This window comes from Peromyscus eremicus, chromosome 1, assembly GCF_949786415.1.
Source record: "Peromyscus eremicus chromosome 1, PerEre_H2_v1, whole genome shotgun sequence".
Classification (NCBI taxonomy): Eukaryota; Metazoa; Chordata; class Mammalia; order Rodentia; family Cricetidae; genus Peromyscus; species Peromyscus eremicus.
In genome coordinates this window covers 158,054,248-158,072,742 of record NC_081416.1, presented here as the reverse complement: position 1 = coordinate 158,072,742, position 18,495 = coordinate 158,054,248, and the positions used below count along the sequence as shown (strand labels likewise).

General features: G+C 42.1%; 1 protein-coding gene across 1 annotated transcript; it reads left to right on the top strand.

Moving 5' to 3' along the window:
- The first annotated feature begins 3,014 nt into the window (after positions 1-3,014).
- Positions 3,015-17,522, top strand: LOC131923894 (zinc finger protein 570-like). Its single transcript, XM_059279159.1, has 4 exons — positions 3,015-3,356; positions 6,955-7,117; positions 9,444-9,539; positions 12,629-17,522. Exons 1-4 carry the CDS (start codon positions 3,015-3,017, stop codon positions 13,975-13,977), a joined length of 1,950 nt encoding a protein of 649 aa, XP_059135142.1. The 3' UTR covers positions 13,978-17,522.
- The last annotated feature ends 973 nt before the right edge of the window (positions 17,523-18,495 follow it).

Here is an 18,495-nt window from a genome sequence, read left to right as displayed (position 1 = left end):
CCTGTTGGGTACAGGCACTAGGAAACCTAGTGGGCTCCAACACATACTAACTAAATTCCATGACGCAGCACCATTTACTAGTCAGCTTGACCCTTGTAACAGTTAGCCATCCTCTCTCCATCTTTCCCCTTTCTTCCCACACTTTTCATTCTCTAGTAATCTAATTACAAATGATACCGGGCAATTTTTTAGCTGCTTGCTGGACATTGCATGTCTTCTTTAGAGAAACATCTTTTCAAATTCATTGCTCTTTTTTTTAGTTCATTGTGATTGTCATATTGGCTGGAGTTTTTCATATATTTAAACCCTTAGCAGGAGTTGGGGATGTCATTCAGGAGGTAGAGTATTTCCGTTGTATATGGAAGGCCCTGGGATTTATCTCCAGTACTACAAAACAATCACCATAAAAGAAACCTTTATTAGATACATACTTTACAAACAGTTACCCATGCTGTAGGAGTAGGTTGTCTTTTCATTGTACCAGGCTTTTTCTCTTGGGATACCAACCAGCTCCCAAACTATGACATAGAGACTTATTATTAGTTATGAAAGCTCAGCCTAGCTTAGGCTCATTCCTGGATAGCTCTTTTAACTTAAATTAACCTGTTTCTCTTTATCTATCTCTTGCCTCAGTCTTCTTGACCTTTCATCCTTTCTGTATATCTTACTTTCCTACTGTCTCCCTGTGGGGCTGGCAGCTGCCTGGCTTCTGGCCTCAGGCATGTCCCTCCCTTTCTCCCTCATTATCTCTTCTCTTCTTCCCTCTCTTCTGGAGCCTAGATTCTTCCTTCTACTTATTCTCTCTGCCTGCCAGCCCCACCTATCCCTCTACTGCCTAGCTATTGGCTGTTCAGCTTTTTACTAGACCAATCAGGTGCCTTAGGCAGGCAAGGTGAAACAGCAACACATCTTTTTCATAATTAAACAAATGCAGCATAAACAAATGTAACAGAGCCTTACATTGTTAAACAAATGCAGCAGAAACAAAAGTAACACACCACATAGTTAAAATAATGTTCTGCAGCATAAACAAATGAAACACATTTTTGCCCAGTTAAAATAATATTCCACAACATTTAATTTCTTAATAAAACCCTTTGATGCGAAAGGTTTTTTAAAATCTCTCTCTCTCTCTCTCTCTCTCTCTCTCTCTCTCTCTCTCTCTCCACTTTTTGAGACAGGGTTTCTCTGTGTAATCTTAGTTTTCCTGGAACTCGCTCTATAGATCAGGCCAGCCTCTAACTCACAGAGATCTGCCTTTTTTTCTCTCCTGAGTGCTGAGATTAAAGATGTGTGCCACCACTGCTGGGCCAGATTTATTTATTTCTATTTTATGTGTATGAGAATTTTGCCTGCAAGTACTGCTGCACCATGTGCATGCAGTTCACAGAGAGACCAGAAGATGGCACCAGATTCCCTGGAACTGGAGTGACAGGTGGTTGTAAGCCACTCTGTATGATTGCTGAGAATTGAACTCAAGTCCTCTTCAAGAGCAGCAAATACTCTTAACTACTAAGTCGTCTCTCCAGGCCTTGCTTTGGGTATTATAGTGTACATATTTCCTTTACCGTAGTATTTAAGCAACATTATTTTACTACTTCTTTTTTTCCTTGCCTAATGTTATTGTTATTGAATTTGCCATTGCTCACTGCGTGTAGACCAGACTGGCCTCTGTTGTGGAATAATCCTCTTGTACACTGTAAAGATTTGTCGCTTGAATTGGTTTAATAAAATGCTGATTGGCCAGTATCCAAGCAGGAAGTATAGGCGGGGCAGCCAAACTGAGAATGCTGGGAAGAAGGGCAGAGAGATGAGCCGCCAGTCAGACGCAGAGGGAGCAGAGGATGAACGTGCATGCTAATAAAGGTACCACCATGTGGCAAAGCATAAACACAAATATGGGTTAACTTAAAATGTAAAAGCTAGTTAGTAACAAGCCTGAGCTATTGGCCAAGCATTTATAATTCATATAAACCTCTGTGTGTTTATTTGGAACTGGGCAGGCAGGACAGGAAACGTCCATTTACAGGCCTCAAGCTCACAGAAATTGGACTGCTTCTGCTTCCCAGGTACTGAGATTAAAGGTATATACCACAATGCCCAGCATTAGTCCGTATTTTTTTTTACTTTTATTTTCTGTTTATCCCAGTACCTCAAATAGCTTCTCCCATACAGTATTGGCTTTTCTAATCAGACACCACAGAGAAGAATTCCATACACAAATATATATCCATTATATTAATCCTTCAACCTCTGTCTCAATGGTCCCATTGCACTCCCCACAAATCTGTCCCTATTACAGCACATTTAAACATCATGAGGAGCTGAGGAGATGGCTCAGAGGTTAAGAGCACTGGCTGTTCTTCCAAAGGTCCTGAGTTCAATTCCCAGCAACCACATGGTGGCTCACAACCATCTGTAATGAGATCTGGCGCCCTCTTCTGGCCTGCAGGGATGCGTGCAGGCAGAACACTGTATCCATAATAAATAAATTTAAATTAAAAAAAAACATCGTGAATATCATACAGTGAACACAATCACACATGTGATCACAGAAATGTATGGCTAACCTAACACATCGTGTTTTCCACAGTTACACTCAGAGAAACACACACACACACACACACACACACACACACACACACACACAGAGTCTGGTATTTATTCTCAAAATCACAACTGTGAAAGAAATTTTTCCTGAAGAAAAAATGCTATGTGTTCATATAAAGTATAGAGTCAGATCAAAAAGATACGGAGGGCGTGGCTGAGTGGCAAAGCGCTTGCCTGGCATGCGTGAGGACCTGGGTTCCATCCAGCAAAAAGATCTAGAGACGGCTCAGCAATTAAGACCACTCTGGGAACTGACGTCCTTTTCTGGCCTCTCCTGACATCAGACATGCTCATGGTGCACATCCATAAATGCAGGCAAAAATACACACAAAGCAAAAATAAAAAATACATTTTCAAATTATTTCACGTGCATGGGTGTTCTGCTTGCATGGATATCCGCATACATGTGGTTTGGCCGCGGAAAGCCAGTGAGAGAGACTTTGGGACTGAGCCTGTCAGTGCAGCGGAACTCCGTGGTGCTGATGGCCCTTTCTGTCCGGACTACATTTCCCAATGGCCCCAGCGGGAGCTGGGCCGTCGCCCCTTTTTGTCCTCCAGGAGCCCAGGCAACAGAGTCGCTTCTTTCCGGGCCCTTTCCCCTGAGGCTAGATTTCGTCAACCTAAGGGCTGCGGGTGTGGAGGAGATTCCAGAGCCTTCCGGGCAGAAACGGGACCTCCCCGCAGTTCGTTCTGCCGGCGCGGAGTGGGCCGGGCAGTGGCCAGGGCGCGTCTCCCGGACACCGGTCGTCAGACCCTCTGAGTGCCCTTCGGAATAAGACAGTGTTTGCTACGGTACGGCGAGACTGTCACCCGACGTGCGAGTCCACGTCGACTCTGTGACAGGGTGCGAGTGAATCCACGACTGGTACCTTTCTCTTTTCCCCCTTGTGCAGGGACGTGCAGCCTCTTTGTGACTAGAGTGTGGGACCGTTGTTAGTGACGCCAGACTGTGGCACCTGACCATGTGAGAATCGGGGGTGTAGGAGAGGGTGAACATTTGATACTACACCCAGGGCCTTGACTGTGGCATATGTGTGACACTGGCTGGCAATGTAGTCTTTGAGGCTTTGGGTATGGGAGGGTCCTGAGACTGTCACCCAGTGTCTTTTCAAGCTATCCGAGTGGTGACAGTATGCTATCAAGTTCCTGAATTAGTCTTCTATTGGAGGGAAGCAACCTCATTTAATCTTACTGACTCATTTATTCGAGGTGTATCTTTAAACTATCGCATTTCTCTTTGTTAACTCTGTGTATTTGCTGCCCAAGTAATAAATTGGAAATAACTTAGGCCATGGATTATATTGTATGCAAACAAATTGCTAGCTCTCCATCATGCTCTGCTTATTGGTAGGCAGTTCTGGATGCTGAGAGGAACATCTAGTTTCTCATGTTCTTTTCCCATCTCAGTTACCTGGGATTGCCATTTCTTAAGAGAAGAGTTGAGGGGGGAAAAAAGAAAGACTCCCGGGCTTCTTAAAACCGTGTGTCAGGTGAGCTGGTGTATTCTCTCTTTGAGTTGTCCCGAAGTCCTCCAGTGGATTCCCAGTACTCCTGGCTATCTCATTTGAACTCACCTAATTTCTTTCACTCTGTGACTCTGTTTCAGTCAGCTCACTACTATCCTTAAAATCTTTAAATACAATTTAAAAAATCTTTTTCAAAAGATTTTTTAAGTGCATGTGTGTTTATCTGTGTGAGTGTGTGCAACTGCCCACAGAGGCCAGGAGAGGGAGTCCGATCCTCTGGTGCTAGAGTTACAGGCATGTGTGAGCTGCCTAACCTGGATGCTGAAAACTGAATTAGAATCAGTTAAGAGCATAGCAATGCTCTTTACTATGGTCCACCTCCCCAGCCCTATATACATTTTTTTTTTTGAGACAGGGTTTCTCTGTGTGGCCCTGGCTGTCCTGGAACTCACTGTATAGATGAGACTGGCTTTGAACTCACCTAGATCCACCTGCCTCTGCCTCCCAAGTGCTGGGATTAAAGGCGTGCAGTGCTATATACATTTTTAATGTGTGATCTTACACATACTGTTCCCTCTTCCTGGCATGCTATTCTGACATATATAAGATAAAGCCCAGCTTAATTCTAGTTAATTCCCAAACATCATTCATGCATCAACAGATTTTAAGTGCCTGTTGACACTGGGTACCACAGGACTTACTCTTGGGTCTCTTGCTCCTTTATTTACACTCACTGCTCTGGTAAACTCATCTTGTAGCATGGCTTAAAACACTATTTGTAGGACCAAGCTGGCCTCAAACTCACAGTGTCTCTACCTCCTGAGTGCTGGGATTAAAAGTGTGCACCACCATACCCAACCTGTTGTGTTTTTATGGGAACAGAATTGAATCAAATATGAAGACAAGGGATACAGCTCAGCGGTGGATTTGCTTAGCATTCACAAGGCCCTTAGTTTGATTTTAAGTTAACACACACACACACACACACACCCCATATAAAATGTAAAACAAGTCACATCCTTTTATGTTGCTTTGACAACAGGTCACATCTTTTGCTTTTGTAAGGTATTAAATTGTATTTCAAAACACATACGTGTAACATATTAGGTTCATCAGCAAGTGGTCACATAAAGAAACCTGTAGTGCCAGTGAACCATAGCTTAGCTCCAGATTTTTAAGAACTTTGCCCTGCCCCTGGAGATAGAAGCAAAATTATGAAGGAAACTGCCATTTCTCTACACAAAAACAGTACCCTGTGCCCAGCCTAGCACAGTTTTCAGAGCGGAGCAAGGAACTGTGGACTGCTTTTTAGCCCCTCGAGCTTGTTGAAATGATCAACCCTTCATTCATTCATTTAAGTGGTCAAGTGAGTACTTTTGTTTGTTTATTTATCTTGTTTGTTGTTGTTGTTTTGCTTTTTGAGACACGATTTCTTCTGTGTAGCTTTTGGAGCCTGTACTGGAACTCAGGCTGGCCTCAAACTCAAGAGATCCGCCTGCCTCTGCCTCCCGACCGCTGGGATGAAAGGCGTGTGCCACCGCACCTGGCTGATCCAGTGAGTATTTGAGTGTCTCATGAGTATCAGTCCTGTTTGACACCAGGGATTCAGCAGTGACCAAAGCAACATGCTGCCCTTGGGTGCTTACATTTCAGTCACAGGGGAAGGGACAGGCAATACATGAATCAGGCAGAGGGCTGAACTGCAGCTCAGCTGAGTGTCTGCCTAGCATGCACTAAGCCCTGAGCTTAAACCCAGGACCTCAAAATCCAAGTGTGATGGTAATCCTAGCACTTGGCAGGTGGGGGCAGGAGGATCAGGAGTTCAAGGTCATCTTCTGCTACACAGAATTCGAGACCAGCCTGGGATACATAAAACCCTGTCTCAAAAGTAAAATAAAGTACAGAGCTGAGGATGTAGCTCACTGAAGAGCCTTGCTTAGCACGTGCAAAGTCCTGGGTTCAAACCTCAGCACCCCACCTCTGATCTGGGGCTGCAGAGAGGACTCAGGGGTTGGGAGCACTGGCTGCTCTTGCAGAGAGAGGACTGGCATTCGGTCCCAGAACCCACATTGCTGCTCACAACCATCTGTAACTCTGGTTTCAGGGTATTCAACACCCTCTCTGGCCGCTGAGGGCACCGTGTGCACATGAGGTGCAGACACACATGCAAGCCAAACACTCCTACACATAACTTATAAGTAAATATAGCACGCATAGCTAGGGGAGTAGGGAATTGAGGTAGGAGTGTCGTTGGTCTGTGTTGCACAGGATGATCAAAGAAGGAGAGCCACTCTAGAATGTAATTTAGGCTCTCTGGCAGCAGGGAGGTCCAGCCTCTGATAGACTGAGCCTTGAACCGCTGTTCAGAGCATATTATTGATTGTTACACAAAGGCTGTTTTTTGTGTAAAACAAGTTCCTCCTATCAAAGCCCCTTTGATCTATTCTGTATGTTCTTTGAAGGAAATCATCACAGTCCTTATTGTGCACTGTTTGCAGTACCCAGTAATTCAAGATGCTGTAAGTGTGCCAGGATGGTCTTGTGACCACAGTCATGCAACAGATAGAAAATTCCCTCCCAAAAACAACTCCATAACTCACAGAAAACAATCACTGTTCTCTACTATGATTTCTTCAAGGTCTAAGAACCTCCAACTATTTCATTCTAATGTTGCTAGATACAGTAAGAAACAACTATTTCACTCTAATGAATGAAAAGATACAATGACTCTGCTAGATTCCCACTATATAGGAGCACTGTACAGAATGTTATGAGAAATACAGAGGCCCTGAGAGGGAACATGGCTGACATATTTGGGGGTTTCATATCAGGGAGAGCCCCTGTCCCAGTGCTGAGTAAATGAGGTGAACATGGAGAGAGGGGAGATTATTTCCTTTCATTTCTTTCACTTCAGGAGATGGTGACCTTCAGAGATGTGGCAGTTGACTTCTCCCAAGAAGAATGGGATTGTCTGAGTTCTTCTCAAAGGCATTTGTACAGTCATGTGATGTTGGAGAACTATAGGATCTTGGTGTCTCTGGGTAAGTATACTAGATAGTTTTATGTCAGTTTGACACAATCTGAAGTCATCTAAGAGGAGAGAACTTCAATTAAGAAAATACTTCCATAAGATCAAGCTGCAGGGCGTAGTCTTAGTGATTGATGGGGGAGGGCCCAGCCCATTGTGGGTGGTGCCATCCCTGGGCTGGTGGTCCTGGGTTCTATAAGAAAGCAGGCTGAACAAGCCATGAAGAGCAAGTGAGTAAGCAGCACCCCTCCATGGCCTCTGCATCAGCTCCTGTCTCCAGGTTCCTGCCCAGTTTGAGCTCCTGCCCTGACTTCCTTCAGTGATGAACTACAATGTGAAAGTGTAAGCCTAATAAACCTTTTCCTCCATTTTACTCAGTGTTCTATTGTTGTCCATGTCAACTATCATGAAGGAAAGCATTTAACTGGGTCTGGCTTATAGTTTCAGAGGTTTAGTCCATTGTCATCATGGCAGGAAGCATGATGACACACAGGCAGACATGGTCCTGTAGAAGTAGCTGAGAATTCTATATCCATAGCCACAAGCAGCAGGAAGGAAGAGACACTGGGCCTGGCTTGAGCTTTTGAAACCCCAGGGCCCACTTAGGTGACACGCTTCCTCCAACAAGGCCTCACTTTGCTATGGAATAATCCTTCCCTACACTGTGAAGATGTATTGCTCTCATTGTTAATAAAAAGCTGATTGGCTGATAGCTAGGCAGGATTTTCGGGACAGAGAGGATACTGGAAAGAAGGAGGGTGGGATCTGAGGAGTCGCGAGCCAGACATGGAAGAAGCAACATGGGAAGCTCATAGAAGAGGTGAACAAGCCTCGGAGCAGCACATAGATTAATAGAAATGGGTAAGTTAAGTTGTAAGAGCGGGCTGGACACTACCACCAGACTGGAGTTTTCTTTAATACCCATCATCTCTGAAGTAGATTGGTGCTCCCAGGAGCAGACATGTCTCATAGTAATAAAAAAAGAATCTATATTATGAAAACATCTTAAATGCCGTAGTCTATAGATCTCTAAAGTGTTTGAAGATGACCTGTCTATCTAAAATATATGTTTGACTTTGAAAACATAAAAAAAAAGAGCTGGCTGGAGACAACCTAAATTATCAGCCAAGCATTTATAATTAATAATAAGTCTCAGTGTGGTTATTTGGGAATTGGCTGGCAGGGAAAAAAAAGTCTGCCTGTATCACCTCCTAATCCCTCTCAAGTAGTGCCACTCCCATATGACCAAGCACTCAAATATATGAGCCCATGGGGGCCATTCTTATTCAATCACCACACTCCCCAAGTTGTTTCGGTCATAGTGTTTCATCACAGCAACCCTACCATAGCAACCCTAACTAAGACAGGAAGGATATCTTTCTCCTGCAAAATGGGACTTCTGCTCATAAGGGACTTTGCTACCGTCATTGTGACTATTTTGGTAACGTCTCCAAAGCTTGGGTGAGTGTCTACCATAATGAAAATCACACGGCGTTAACAGCAGTTAGCCCTGCCATTGACCTGTGCCAGTAGTTTCAAATTCTGTTTTTAACGGTTTTTGAATAGGAGAGCTTTTAAAATATTTATTTATTGTGTGTTGGCAGAGGCTCATGGAGGTCAGAAGACAACTTGTAAGAGTCAGTTCTCTCTACCACATGTGTCTTAGTGATCAAATTCAGGGCATCATTCTCCCTCAGCAAGTGCCTTCACTTGTAGACCATCTCACCAGCCAAACCTTTTTTGAGATGCAGTCTCTCACTGAACTTGGACCTCACTAATTTGGCTACACTGGCTATCCAGTGAGCTTCAGGCATCTGCTTGTCTGTTGCCCATAACTGTGATTACAGATGTGCGCCACCATGCTTTTTACGTGGGTTCTTTTCTGACTGAGCCACCTCCTCAGCCCCAGGCATTCTTTTATTATTAACATTTTATACAATATATTTTGATCATGGTTTCCCCTCCCCAACTCCTCCTAGATCCTCCCCTCTTTCATGCACACTCAACTTCATACTTTCTCTCTTTCAAAAAAGAAAGAAAGAAAGAAAGAAAGAAAGACAGACAGAAAGAAAGAAAGAAAGAAAACAAACAAACCAAGAAACTACAAACAGCAACAACAAAAAAGTCACAAAAACAAAAATAAAAACAAACAGGTAAAATACCAATAAGAAAAACAAAGCCAAACAAACAAAAGGAAACAAAACTGACATTGCATTTATTTTATGTTGGCCAGCTCCTCCTCGGCATGGGGCCTGCCCTGCAGTGTAGTGTGGCTGATAGCAGATGGGAGTTGTGGGCTGCCCTTAGTATAACCAAGTCATTTCTTTTCACATTTTCAGGCCTTTGCTTTTCTAAGCCAAGTGTGATATTCTTGTTGGAACAAGGAAAAGAGCCATGGACAGTGAAGACAGAGCTGACAGACAGTTTGTCCACAGGTGAGTGGGGGATAAATAGATAGGCAGAGACCTTTGAAGCTCAACCCGACTCAAGAAAATGTCTCTTGGTTCTTTTTTTGTGGCATGTCCCCAAATGTTTTGGGCCTAAAAGAAACTCGAGGCCTTCCAGGATATTCTCCCCTATTGGCCAACCTTACCCTCCTCATGCATTGCCTTCTTCTTCCTAATGACTCATTTCATTTGTTTTCTGACTCCTGATGCTTCTTCATAATTCCCTTCTAGTATTTAAATAGTCCTTTCCTGGCCGGGTGGCGGTGGCACACACCTTTAATCCCAGTACTCGGGAGGCAGAGCCAGGCAGATCTCTGTGAGTTCGAGGCCACCCTGGTCTACAGAGAGAGTTCTAGGACAGGCACCAAAGCTACACAGAGAAACCCTATCTGGAAAAAACAAAACAACAACAACAACAAAAACAAAAACAAAACAAATAAATAGTCTTTTCTGAGTTGACAAGCTCTGGGGCCATACTGACAGTAAATGAAGTACCAGGTTCAAATCCTGATTCTTACATGTAGTGAAATTCTAGGAAAGTTGCTTAATCTCTCTTTGTTTTGTCATCTCTAAAATAATACTTTGGAAGTACCTTGAACTGTCTGTCCTGTTGTACAGTGTGAACTCAGTAGCTGTTACCTTCCATTAGAAGTAGTGGTTTCTCTCTAAATGCCTCATCTTTCTCTGTCAGTTCATTCATTCTTTTTCCTCTAATCAATACCAACATTACTCAACTCGTGCTTTAAACATGGTTCTTTCAACACCACTCCTACCTCGCTCCCCACCCCAAGGCCCTAGAGTGTTACATGTGTGTACAAATAATCAAACAATTGTTAGGCTAGCCATAAAGAAACGATAAAGCTACAGGTGGCACATATGGAAAGGAAGCTCCGCATAAAGGAAGCCCAGAGAACAGGCGGGAGACAGCGAATCTGGGTAGCTGGGAAGATGACAGTCTTTAACAAAAGCAAAGATAAGCAGCTGGAGAACATTTGAGGAGCAGAGGAGTAAGAGCTTAGGTTTGTGGTGTGAAAGGATTTGCAGACAGACAGGAAACACTGAGGAACAATGAAGGACTAAAGTTTTGCCTCTCTCAACCCCATATCCCACACTGCCTCAGCCAGTGTTTTATGTATACGTTCAATGTTCTGAGAAGAAATTTTGATGGGTAACTGTAGTATCAAATGATACAGAATTAAATTTTATCCATTATTATTAAAGAATCACTCACATAAATAACCGTTATTACATATATGGAGTTTAGAAATTATTTTAAACTTTTGTTTGTGCGCGCGCGCGCGTGCGTGCGTGCGTGCGTGTGTGTGTGTGTGTGTGTGTGTGTGTGTGTGTGTCTTAGTTACTTTTCTCTTGCTGTGAGGAGACACCATGATCAAGTCAAGTCATAGACAGAAGAAAGTTTAGCAGGGCTTACAACTTCAAAGGTTAAGTCCATGTGTTGTTTTATAGCTATTGCTCAGCGACTACCACTGCCTCAAGGCCACAGGCGGGCGGGGGTGGGGGTGGGGAGGGGCTTCACACCCCACTGCTGCTTCAACTGCCTCCTTGTAGAGAGACAAATGTGTTAACTAAGTCTCTGTCCTTTCATTTTACCAATAAAGACTTGGGAGCCAGGTGCTGGGGTAGAAACCTGCTAGCTCAGAGAAACAGAGAAAGCAGCTGGCTGAACTTCCTCCTCAGCCATAGTCTCACATGTGTGAAAGTGCCCAAGGGGACAGAGACATTGCATCCCCTGGAGCTGGAGTTATAGGCAGTTGTAAGCCTGGGTGCCTGTTACCAGTTTGGGGTCCTCTGAACAGAAGTGCTCTTAATCACTTGAGCCATCTCTCCATCCCCTTTATGAAGTTTAACTAGAACAAAACCCCATTTAGTTACTTCTAAAATAGAAATAGACAGAGCCGGGCGGTGGTGGCGCATGCCTTTAATCCCAGCACTCGGGAGGCAGAGCCAGGAGGATCTCTGTGAGTTCGAGGTCAGCCTGGGCTACCAAGTGAGTCCCAGGAAAGGCGCAAAGCTACACAGAGAAACCTTGTCTCGAAAAACCAAAAAAATAAAATAAAATAAAAAATAGAAATAGACAACTGGAGCTGGTGAGATGTCTCAGTGGGTAGCAACACTTACTTTTAAGCCTGACAATATGAGTTTGATCACTAGGACCCACATGGTAAACAGAGAGAACCAACTCTAGCAAATTGTCCTCTAACATCCACATGGCAAATGACATGGGCGTGAGCATGTGTGCACGCAAACACACATATGCACACAAAACAGATTTTTTTTTTTAAAGACAGTATTTCTCTGTGTAGCCCTGGCTGTCCTGGAACTCACTCTCTGTAGACCAGGCTGGCCTTAAACTCAGAGATCCATCTACCTCTGCCTCCCGAGTGCTGGGATTAAACACATGCCACCAATGCCAAGCAAAATAAATTTAACAATGAAATATTTTTAAACAAGGTAAGAGAAATTTTTATTGTTGATTATTTTATAGAAATACAACTTATAATGAAGTAAAACATAAAATAAATATAAAATTGTCAATGCCATTTTAGGACCTTGAAGACCTCTGTGTACAGATACATGACAGCCTACCCTTCCCTTTTTCTGTAGCACTGAGTACATTTAACATGCAATCAAATTTCCTTGCTTATTTTTGTCTCTTCTAAGAAAATAAGATCAGTGAAGGCAGTGGTCATTGTCTCACGACACTTAAACCCCCACGAGAGCGTCTGATGTCAGATAATTATTTTCAATGAATGTCCTTCACTGAAACAATTATGAGAATGCAGTCTATCCCAGTATCTATACTTACAACCACGTCCAGTCCCCATCAGTTCCTGCTCACCCTTTGACTTGCCTTGCTGATTGTCATAAAGTTCTAGTCACTCTTCACGTATGTTTATAGCCGATTTTTCAGTCTGTTACATACTTCAGAACTGTGAAAGTAAGTATTAAATGTTCTTTTGGATTTTGATACTGTTTACATACTTTACAAATGTACAATCATGATCATATTTACTGGATTAAATAATAAAGAAGACACTTTTTCTTATTACTTTTAGACTGGGAGTCTATGTATGTGACTGAAGAATTAATCCCAAAGCAGGAACTTTATGAAGAACAGTCATCCAGAAAGATAATAGAAGAACTTAGAAGTATTGGCCTTGAGTATCCCAGGTTGATGGGAGAATGGAGCCATGAGCAGCATTTTGAAAGGCAATCTGAGAATCTAAAAGCGTATTTCAAGGAAGAGACCATCACTTTTGAAGCTCTGGTTGATAACAGGTCCTGGGGAAGTTTCTGTCAGAACACATTGCTTCATGTACAACAGACAGCCCCCACAGAGGAGAATGCATATAAACAAGGCACACACAAGAAAAGCTTGAAGAAAAGCTTGAAGACTGTTAAGCCCAAGAGTATCTACACAGAGAAGAAACTTTTGAAATGCAACGATTGTGAGAAAGTCTTTAGCCAGAGTTCCTCCCTTACTCTACATCAAAGAATTCATACTGGAGAGAAACCCTATACATGTATAGAATGTGGGAAAGCCTTCAGCCAGAGATCAAACCTTGTTCAGCATCACAGGATTCATACCGGAGAGAAACCCTATGAGTGTAAAGAATGTCTGAAAGCTTTCAGTCAGAATGCACATCTGGTCCAACACCTGCGAGTTCACACTGGAGAGAAACCTTACGAGTGTGCGGTGTGCAAGAAGGCCTTCAGCCAGTTTGCATACCTTGCTCAGCATCAGAGAGTTCACACTGGAGAGAAACCCTATGAATGTATGGAATGTGGAAAAGCCTTTAGCAATAGGTCATCCATTGCTCAACACCAGAGAGTTCACACAGGAGAGAAACCTTATGAGTGCAGGGTCTGTGGAAAAGCATTTAGCCTCCGTGCATACCTTACTGTGCATCAGAGAATACATACGGGGGAGAGGCCCTATGAATGTAAGGAATGTGGCAAGGCATTCAGCCAAAATTCACACCTTGCTCAACATCAGAGAATTCATACAGGAGAAAAACCTTATAAATGCCAGGAATGTAGGAAGGCCTTCAGCCAGATTGCCTACCTTGCTCAACATCAAAGAGTTCACACTGGGGAGAAACCTTATGAGTGTGTTAAGTGTGGGAAGGCTTTTAGCAATGACTCATCCCTTACTCAACACCAGAGAGTTCATACTGGAGAGAAACCTTATGAATGTAATGTTTGTGGGAAGACTTTCAGTTACTGTGGATCCCTTGCCCAGCATCAGAGAATTCATACAGGAGAGAGACCCTATGAATGTAAAGAATGCAAGAAAACCTTCAGGCAACATGCACATCTCGCTCATCATCAGAGAATTCACATTGGGGAGTCACATGCCACCCAATCCAGGAAATCACCAAGTCCTGTAAATCCCATCTCCTAAATATTTCTGAAATGTATGTTCTTTTCTGTCTTCAATGCTGACCACTGCTATACTGTTCTAATGGGTTTTCCAGTATTTATTATTACTATCTTTAAATCCTTTTCCCATAATGTACCCAAAATGATTTTATTTTGAGGTGGGATCTTGTGTAACTCAAGCTGGCCTTAGAATCACTATGTAGCCAAGGCTGGCCTCGACTCATTATCTTCCTGTCTCTGCCCCTCAAGTGCAAGTGCTGTGATTACAACTGTGTGCTACCACACCTAGCAGATTTTGTTAAGTATAAGGATTAATGCATCACCATCTCCACCTAAAATTGTTTTTTGATTGCTAGTGGTTTTAGACTAATCAAGACCCTTTAAAATTGTATATAAGACTTTTCATTGTCTGCTCCAAACATACCATTCAGCTTTATTTTATCCCCATCTCCTTAAGGCACTAGACACTTCTTAAGACTATGAGCTTAGATTCTGGGAAATCATAGTTCTACCCCTACTACGGTATTGTGTGAGTTTGAACAACTTATTTCACTTATCTAAACCTAGGATGTTAATCTTAAAATCGGGATATTAAAGGCTACTGTATTGTGCAAATGTATTAAATGAAAGTGTCTGTTGAAAATTAATGCATACTGAGATAAGAAATTTGCATGCAGAGTACTTAACATAGAACATCAACTATAGAAGATACTCAGTAAATAGTAATGCCTAACATGAATTAGGTGCATACTAGGCGCCAGGCACTGTTCAGTATAGTTAGCATATTTGAACTCATTTACTTCTCACAACTGAAACAAGATTTGTTGATCCTCTTTGGGAAACATCTGATCAGAATTGAGAAAACTTAAACATTTTAGAACGTAAATGGGAGTTTCCATCCTCTGTGAATCATTATTATAGATACAGGAAGTAAAACAATAATTGATTATTAGTGTTTTACCAAGTTTCTAAAGAGAATGGAGTAGATTAAACCAATAAGATAGGATTCACTGGCAAGTGTTCAGCACTTATATTTAGATCAGGAAAATAGAATTCACAATTAACTCTAAAAACATAAAGCAGAAATGGATAGTTCCCATCAAAAGACACTAAACCTAAGTAATTATATGAGTTAATTCGGTATGAAAACATATCAATTTTTTTATACTTAGAAAAAATATAGTTTTTAAGCTTTTATCCAGTGGTTTCCAAAGTGAAATCAAAAGTAAAACTACAGATTTTCATTCATTCTATAACAATTGAGTAGCTACTCTTCAAACACCCTGAAGCATGTGACATGAGCAATATGAATACTACATTCTCATCAGTTAAATTTCAGAGTGTGAAAGGGTTAGTAATAATTAGATATAAAGACAATACATTTTCTGCCCAGCATGGTGGCGCACACCTTAATCCCAGCACTCAGGAGGCAGAGGCAGACAGATCTCTGAGTTCGAGGCCAGTCAGGACTATTACAAAGAGAAAACCTGTCTTAAAAAAATACATTGTAGAGCTGGGCAGTGGTGTGGCATGCCTTTAATCCCAGCACTCAGGAGGCAGAGGCAGGCAGATCTCTGTGAGTTTGAGGCCAGCCTGGGCTACAGAGTGAGTTCCAGGAAAGGTGCCAAAACTACACAGAGAAACTCTGTCTCAAAAAAACAAAAAAAAAAATTTAAAACCCAGAAAACAGAAAAATGACAAGAAAATAAGCTAAGGACCATAACCTATAGCATAGTCCCAGGAAACTCATTGGAGTTGGTGGTTCTTCCTAATTCATATTCTATAGCAAGCTTTCTTGTCAGACTATCTTTGGATTGGCAGCCCCCAAATAATGACATGGCGACTTCTTATTAATTACAAAAGCTTGGCCTTTAGCTTAGGCTTGTCCCCAACTAGCTTTTATGACTCAAATAAACCTGCTTCTGTTAATCTATGTTATGCCCCATGGCGTTTACCTTTTCCTCACTATGGCACGTCCTGACTTGCTCCAAATCTGCTGGTGAAATCTGAGTGCCTAGATTCCTCCTCTTTTTCTCTCACCCCAGAAATCTTGCCTATCCTTTCCTGACTAGCTGTTGGCCATTCAGCTCTTTTTTAAACCTATCAGAAGGTACATTGGCAAAGACACATTTTCACAGTATACAAATATTCTGCAACAATATCCATTGCAACTCCTCAATGGAATGCTTGTATCCTTTAATTTCATACAATGCCCTGGAAGCTTCTGGCAAGTGAAAATCCCAAAGAATGCAAGTTTCTATTTGAAGAAACTTCATATGAAAAGTCGGTTCAGGATGGTAGCAAAAAGTAGACCTGGAGGGATTAGAAAAATTGATTTTATATGTTATGAGTAGTAAGGGTTGTACAAAATGAAACCATCATAAAATGAGCTATTTCGAGATCAATGCTGGCAGCTAGGCATAGTGGTGAACACCTGTCAGAGGCAGACACAGGCAGAGCTTTATGGGTTGGAGATCAGCTTGCTTTACATAGCAAGTTCCAAGCCAGCCAAGACTACACAGTGAAACCAGTATTTAAAAAAAAAAAAAGAAAGAAAGAAAGAAAAGAAAAACTAACTGGAAAGATGTGGAGCCTTGTGGATATTCATGGTTGTGGTTGTCTGCAGCATCAGTTGGCAATATCTTATAAAGTTGAGGATGTGAACTGTCTTGAACCCAGTAATTCTGCCTTGAACCCTCTACAAAAACGCAAGTCTTCATGTTTCATGAGATGTACATGGAAGCCCACTGCAGTGCTATTTATAGGAATGAAGAAAGTAGCCCAAAAGTGGGCTTAATTTAGAATGCCAATTACACTAGCCAATGGAGATATTTCCATCAACATTGTTAAATTCCAAAACTATAATAATATTTAATTAGAGAGTATTTTGTATGACACAGTACCACAAGGATTGAAAACATACAAGTCAGATGCTATATACTTTCCATAATAGATACTATATAGGAAGAACATAAAAGCGTTTATGGAAATAATCACAAGATCCATAATAGTGGTGATCTCTGGGGAGAACTAAAAATGAGACTGAGAAAGAAAGCAAAGAAAAACTATTTATTTAAAAACAAAGCAAAAATGTGGGATATTTGTACAGTGTGTGAAGATATGTTACTGTGATTGGTTTAATAAAGAGCTGAACGTCCAACAGATAGACAGGATGCATAGGCAGGACTTCCAGGCAGAGAGAAGAGAAGTAGGAGATGAACATAGGCATGCATCAGACACCAACAAAACATGGAAAAAGTCAAACATTCAGAATGAAAGAAAGGTAAAAAGCCCCAAGGCAAAATGAAGATTAAAAAATATGGGTTAATTTAAGTTATAAGAGCTAGTTGAGATAAGCCTAAACTAAAGGCCAAACTTTCATAATAAGTCTCTGGGTCATTATTTGTGTGTCAGACCAAAGATAGTCTGATAAGAAAGGTTGCTACATTTGGTGCCCAACGTGGGGCACCACAAAAACAGCCAATTCAAGTTGTTTGTAGGTGTCTGGGTTAGAGCTTATTCTCCATCTTCCTATCTAAACTGTTTCATAATAAAGGATAAAAGACATTTCAGTGGTGTTTGCTTTTGCTTTTATTAGTCACTTCCTTACTCTAGGCATGCCATTGCTGTCCTCACATTCACCATCTTAAGGAAAAAAGTGGACATCAGCTTCAAGAGGCAACCACAGTTGCCAGCTGAAACTAGGCTTGTAATGGTGGTAGAGCTACACAGTCCTGAATTCAAGCTCCAGCACTGCCCCACCCCCACACCTCACTCTTCACCACCCCACTCCCACCAGATCCCCACAGAAAAAAAGACTACTCTTTCATGTTTGAGAGTTTATCTTCAAGGTTGGTTTAGTTCTGTAATTCCAGCACTTCAGAGGCTAAAGCAGAAGGAATGCCACAAGTCTGAGAGCAGTCTGGGCTACCTATCAGTCAAGTTGGGGCTACATATCAACACCTGGTCCTCTGCTTCAAAACAAAAGAAGGAAGAGAAGGACATGGTGTGGTATTATGTTGTGTACCCCAACATATTGTGTACCCCAATAAACTTATTTGGGGATCAAAGGACAGAGCCAGCCACTAGATTAGACATAGAGGCCAGACAGTGGTGGTACACACCTTTAATCCTATCACTCAGAGGCAGAGATCCCTCTGGATCTCTGTAAATTCAAGGCCATACTGGGAACACAGCCAGGCATGGTAGCACACACCTTTAATCCCAGAACTCAAGATCTCAGGTCTTTGCTTGGGAAGGAGACATGCCTTTAATCCCAGGAAGTGATGGCAAAAAGCAGAAAGGTATATAAGCATGAGGACCAGGAGCTAGAGGCTTTTAAGCAGTTGAGCTATGACTCTTCCAGGTGAGGACTCATAGACTTTCAGTCTAAGGAAACAGGATTAGCTGAGGAGTTGGTGAGGTGAGGTTGGCTCTGGCTTGTTCTGTTTCTCTGATCTTCCAGCTTTCACCTCAATACCTGGCTCCAGTTTTTTTTTTTTAATTAATATCTTTTAAGATTTGTGTTACATGGTGCTGA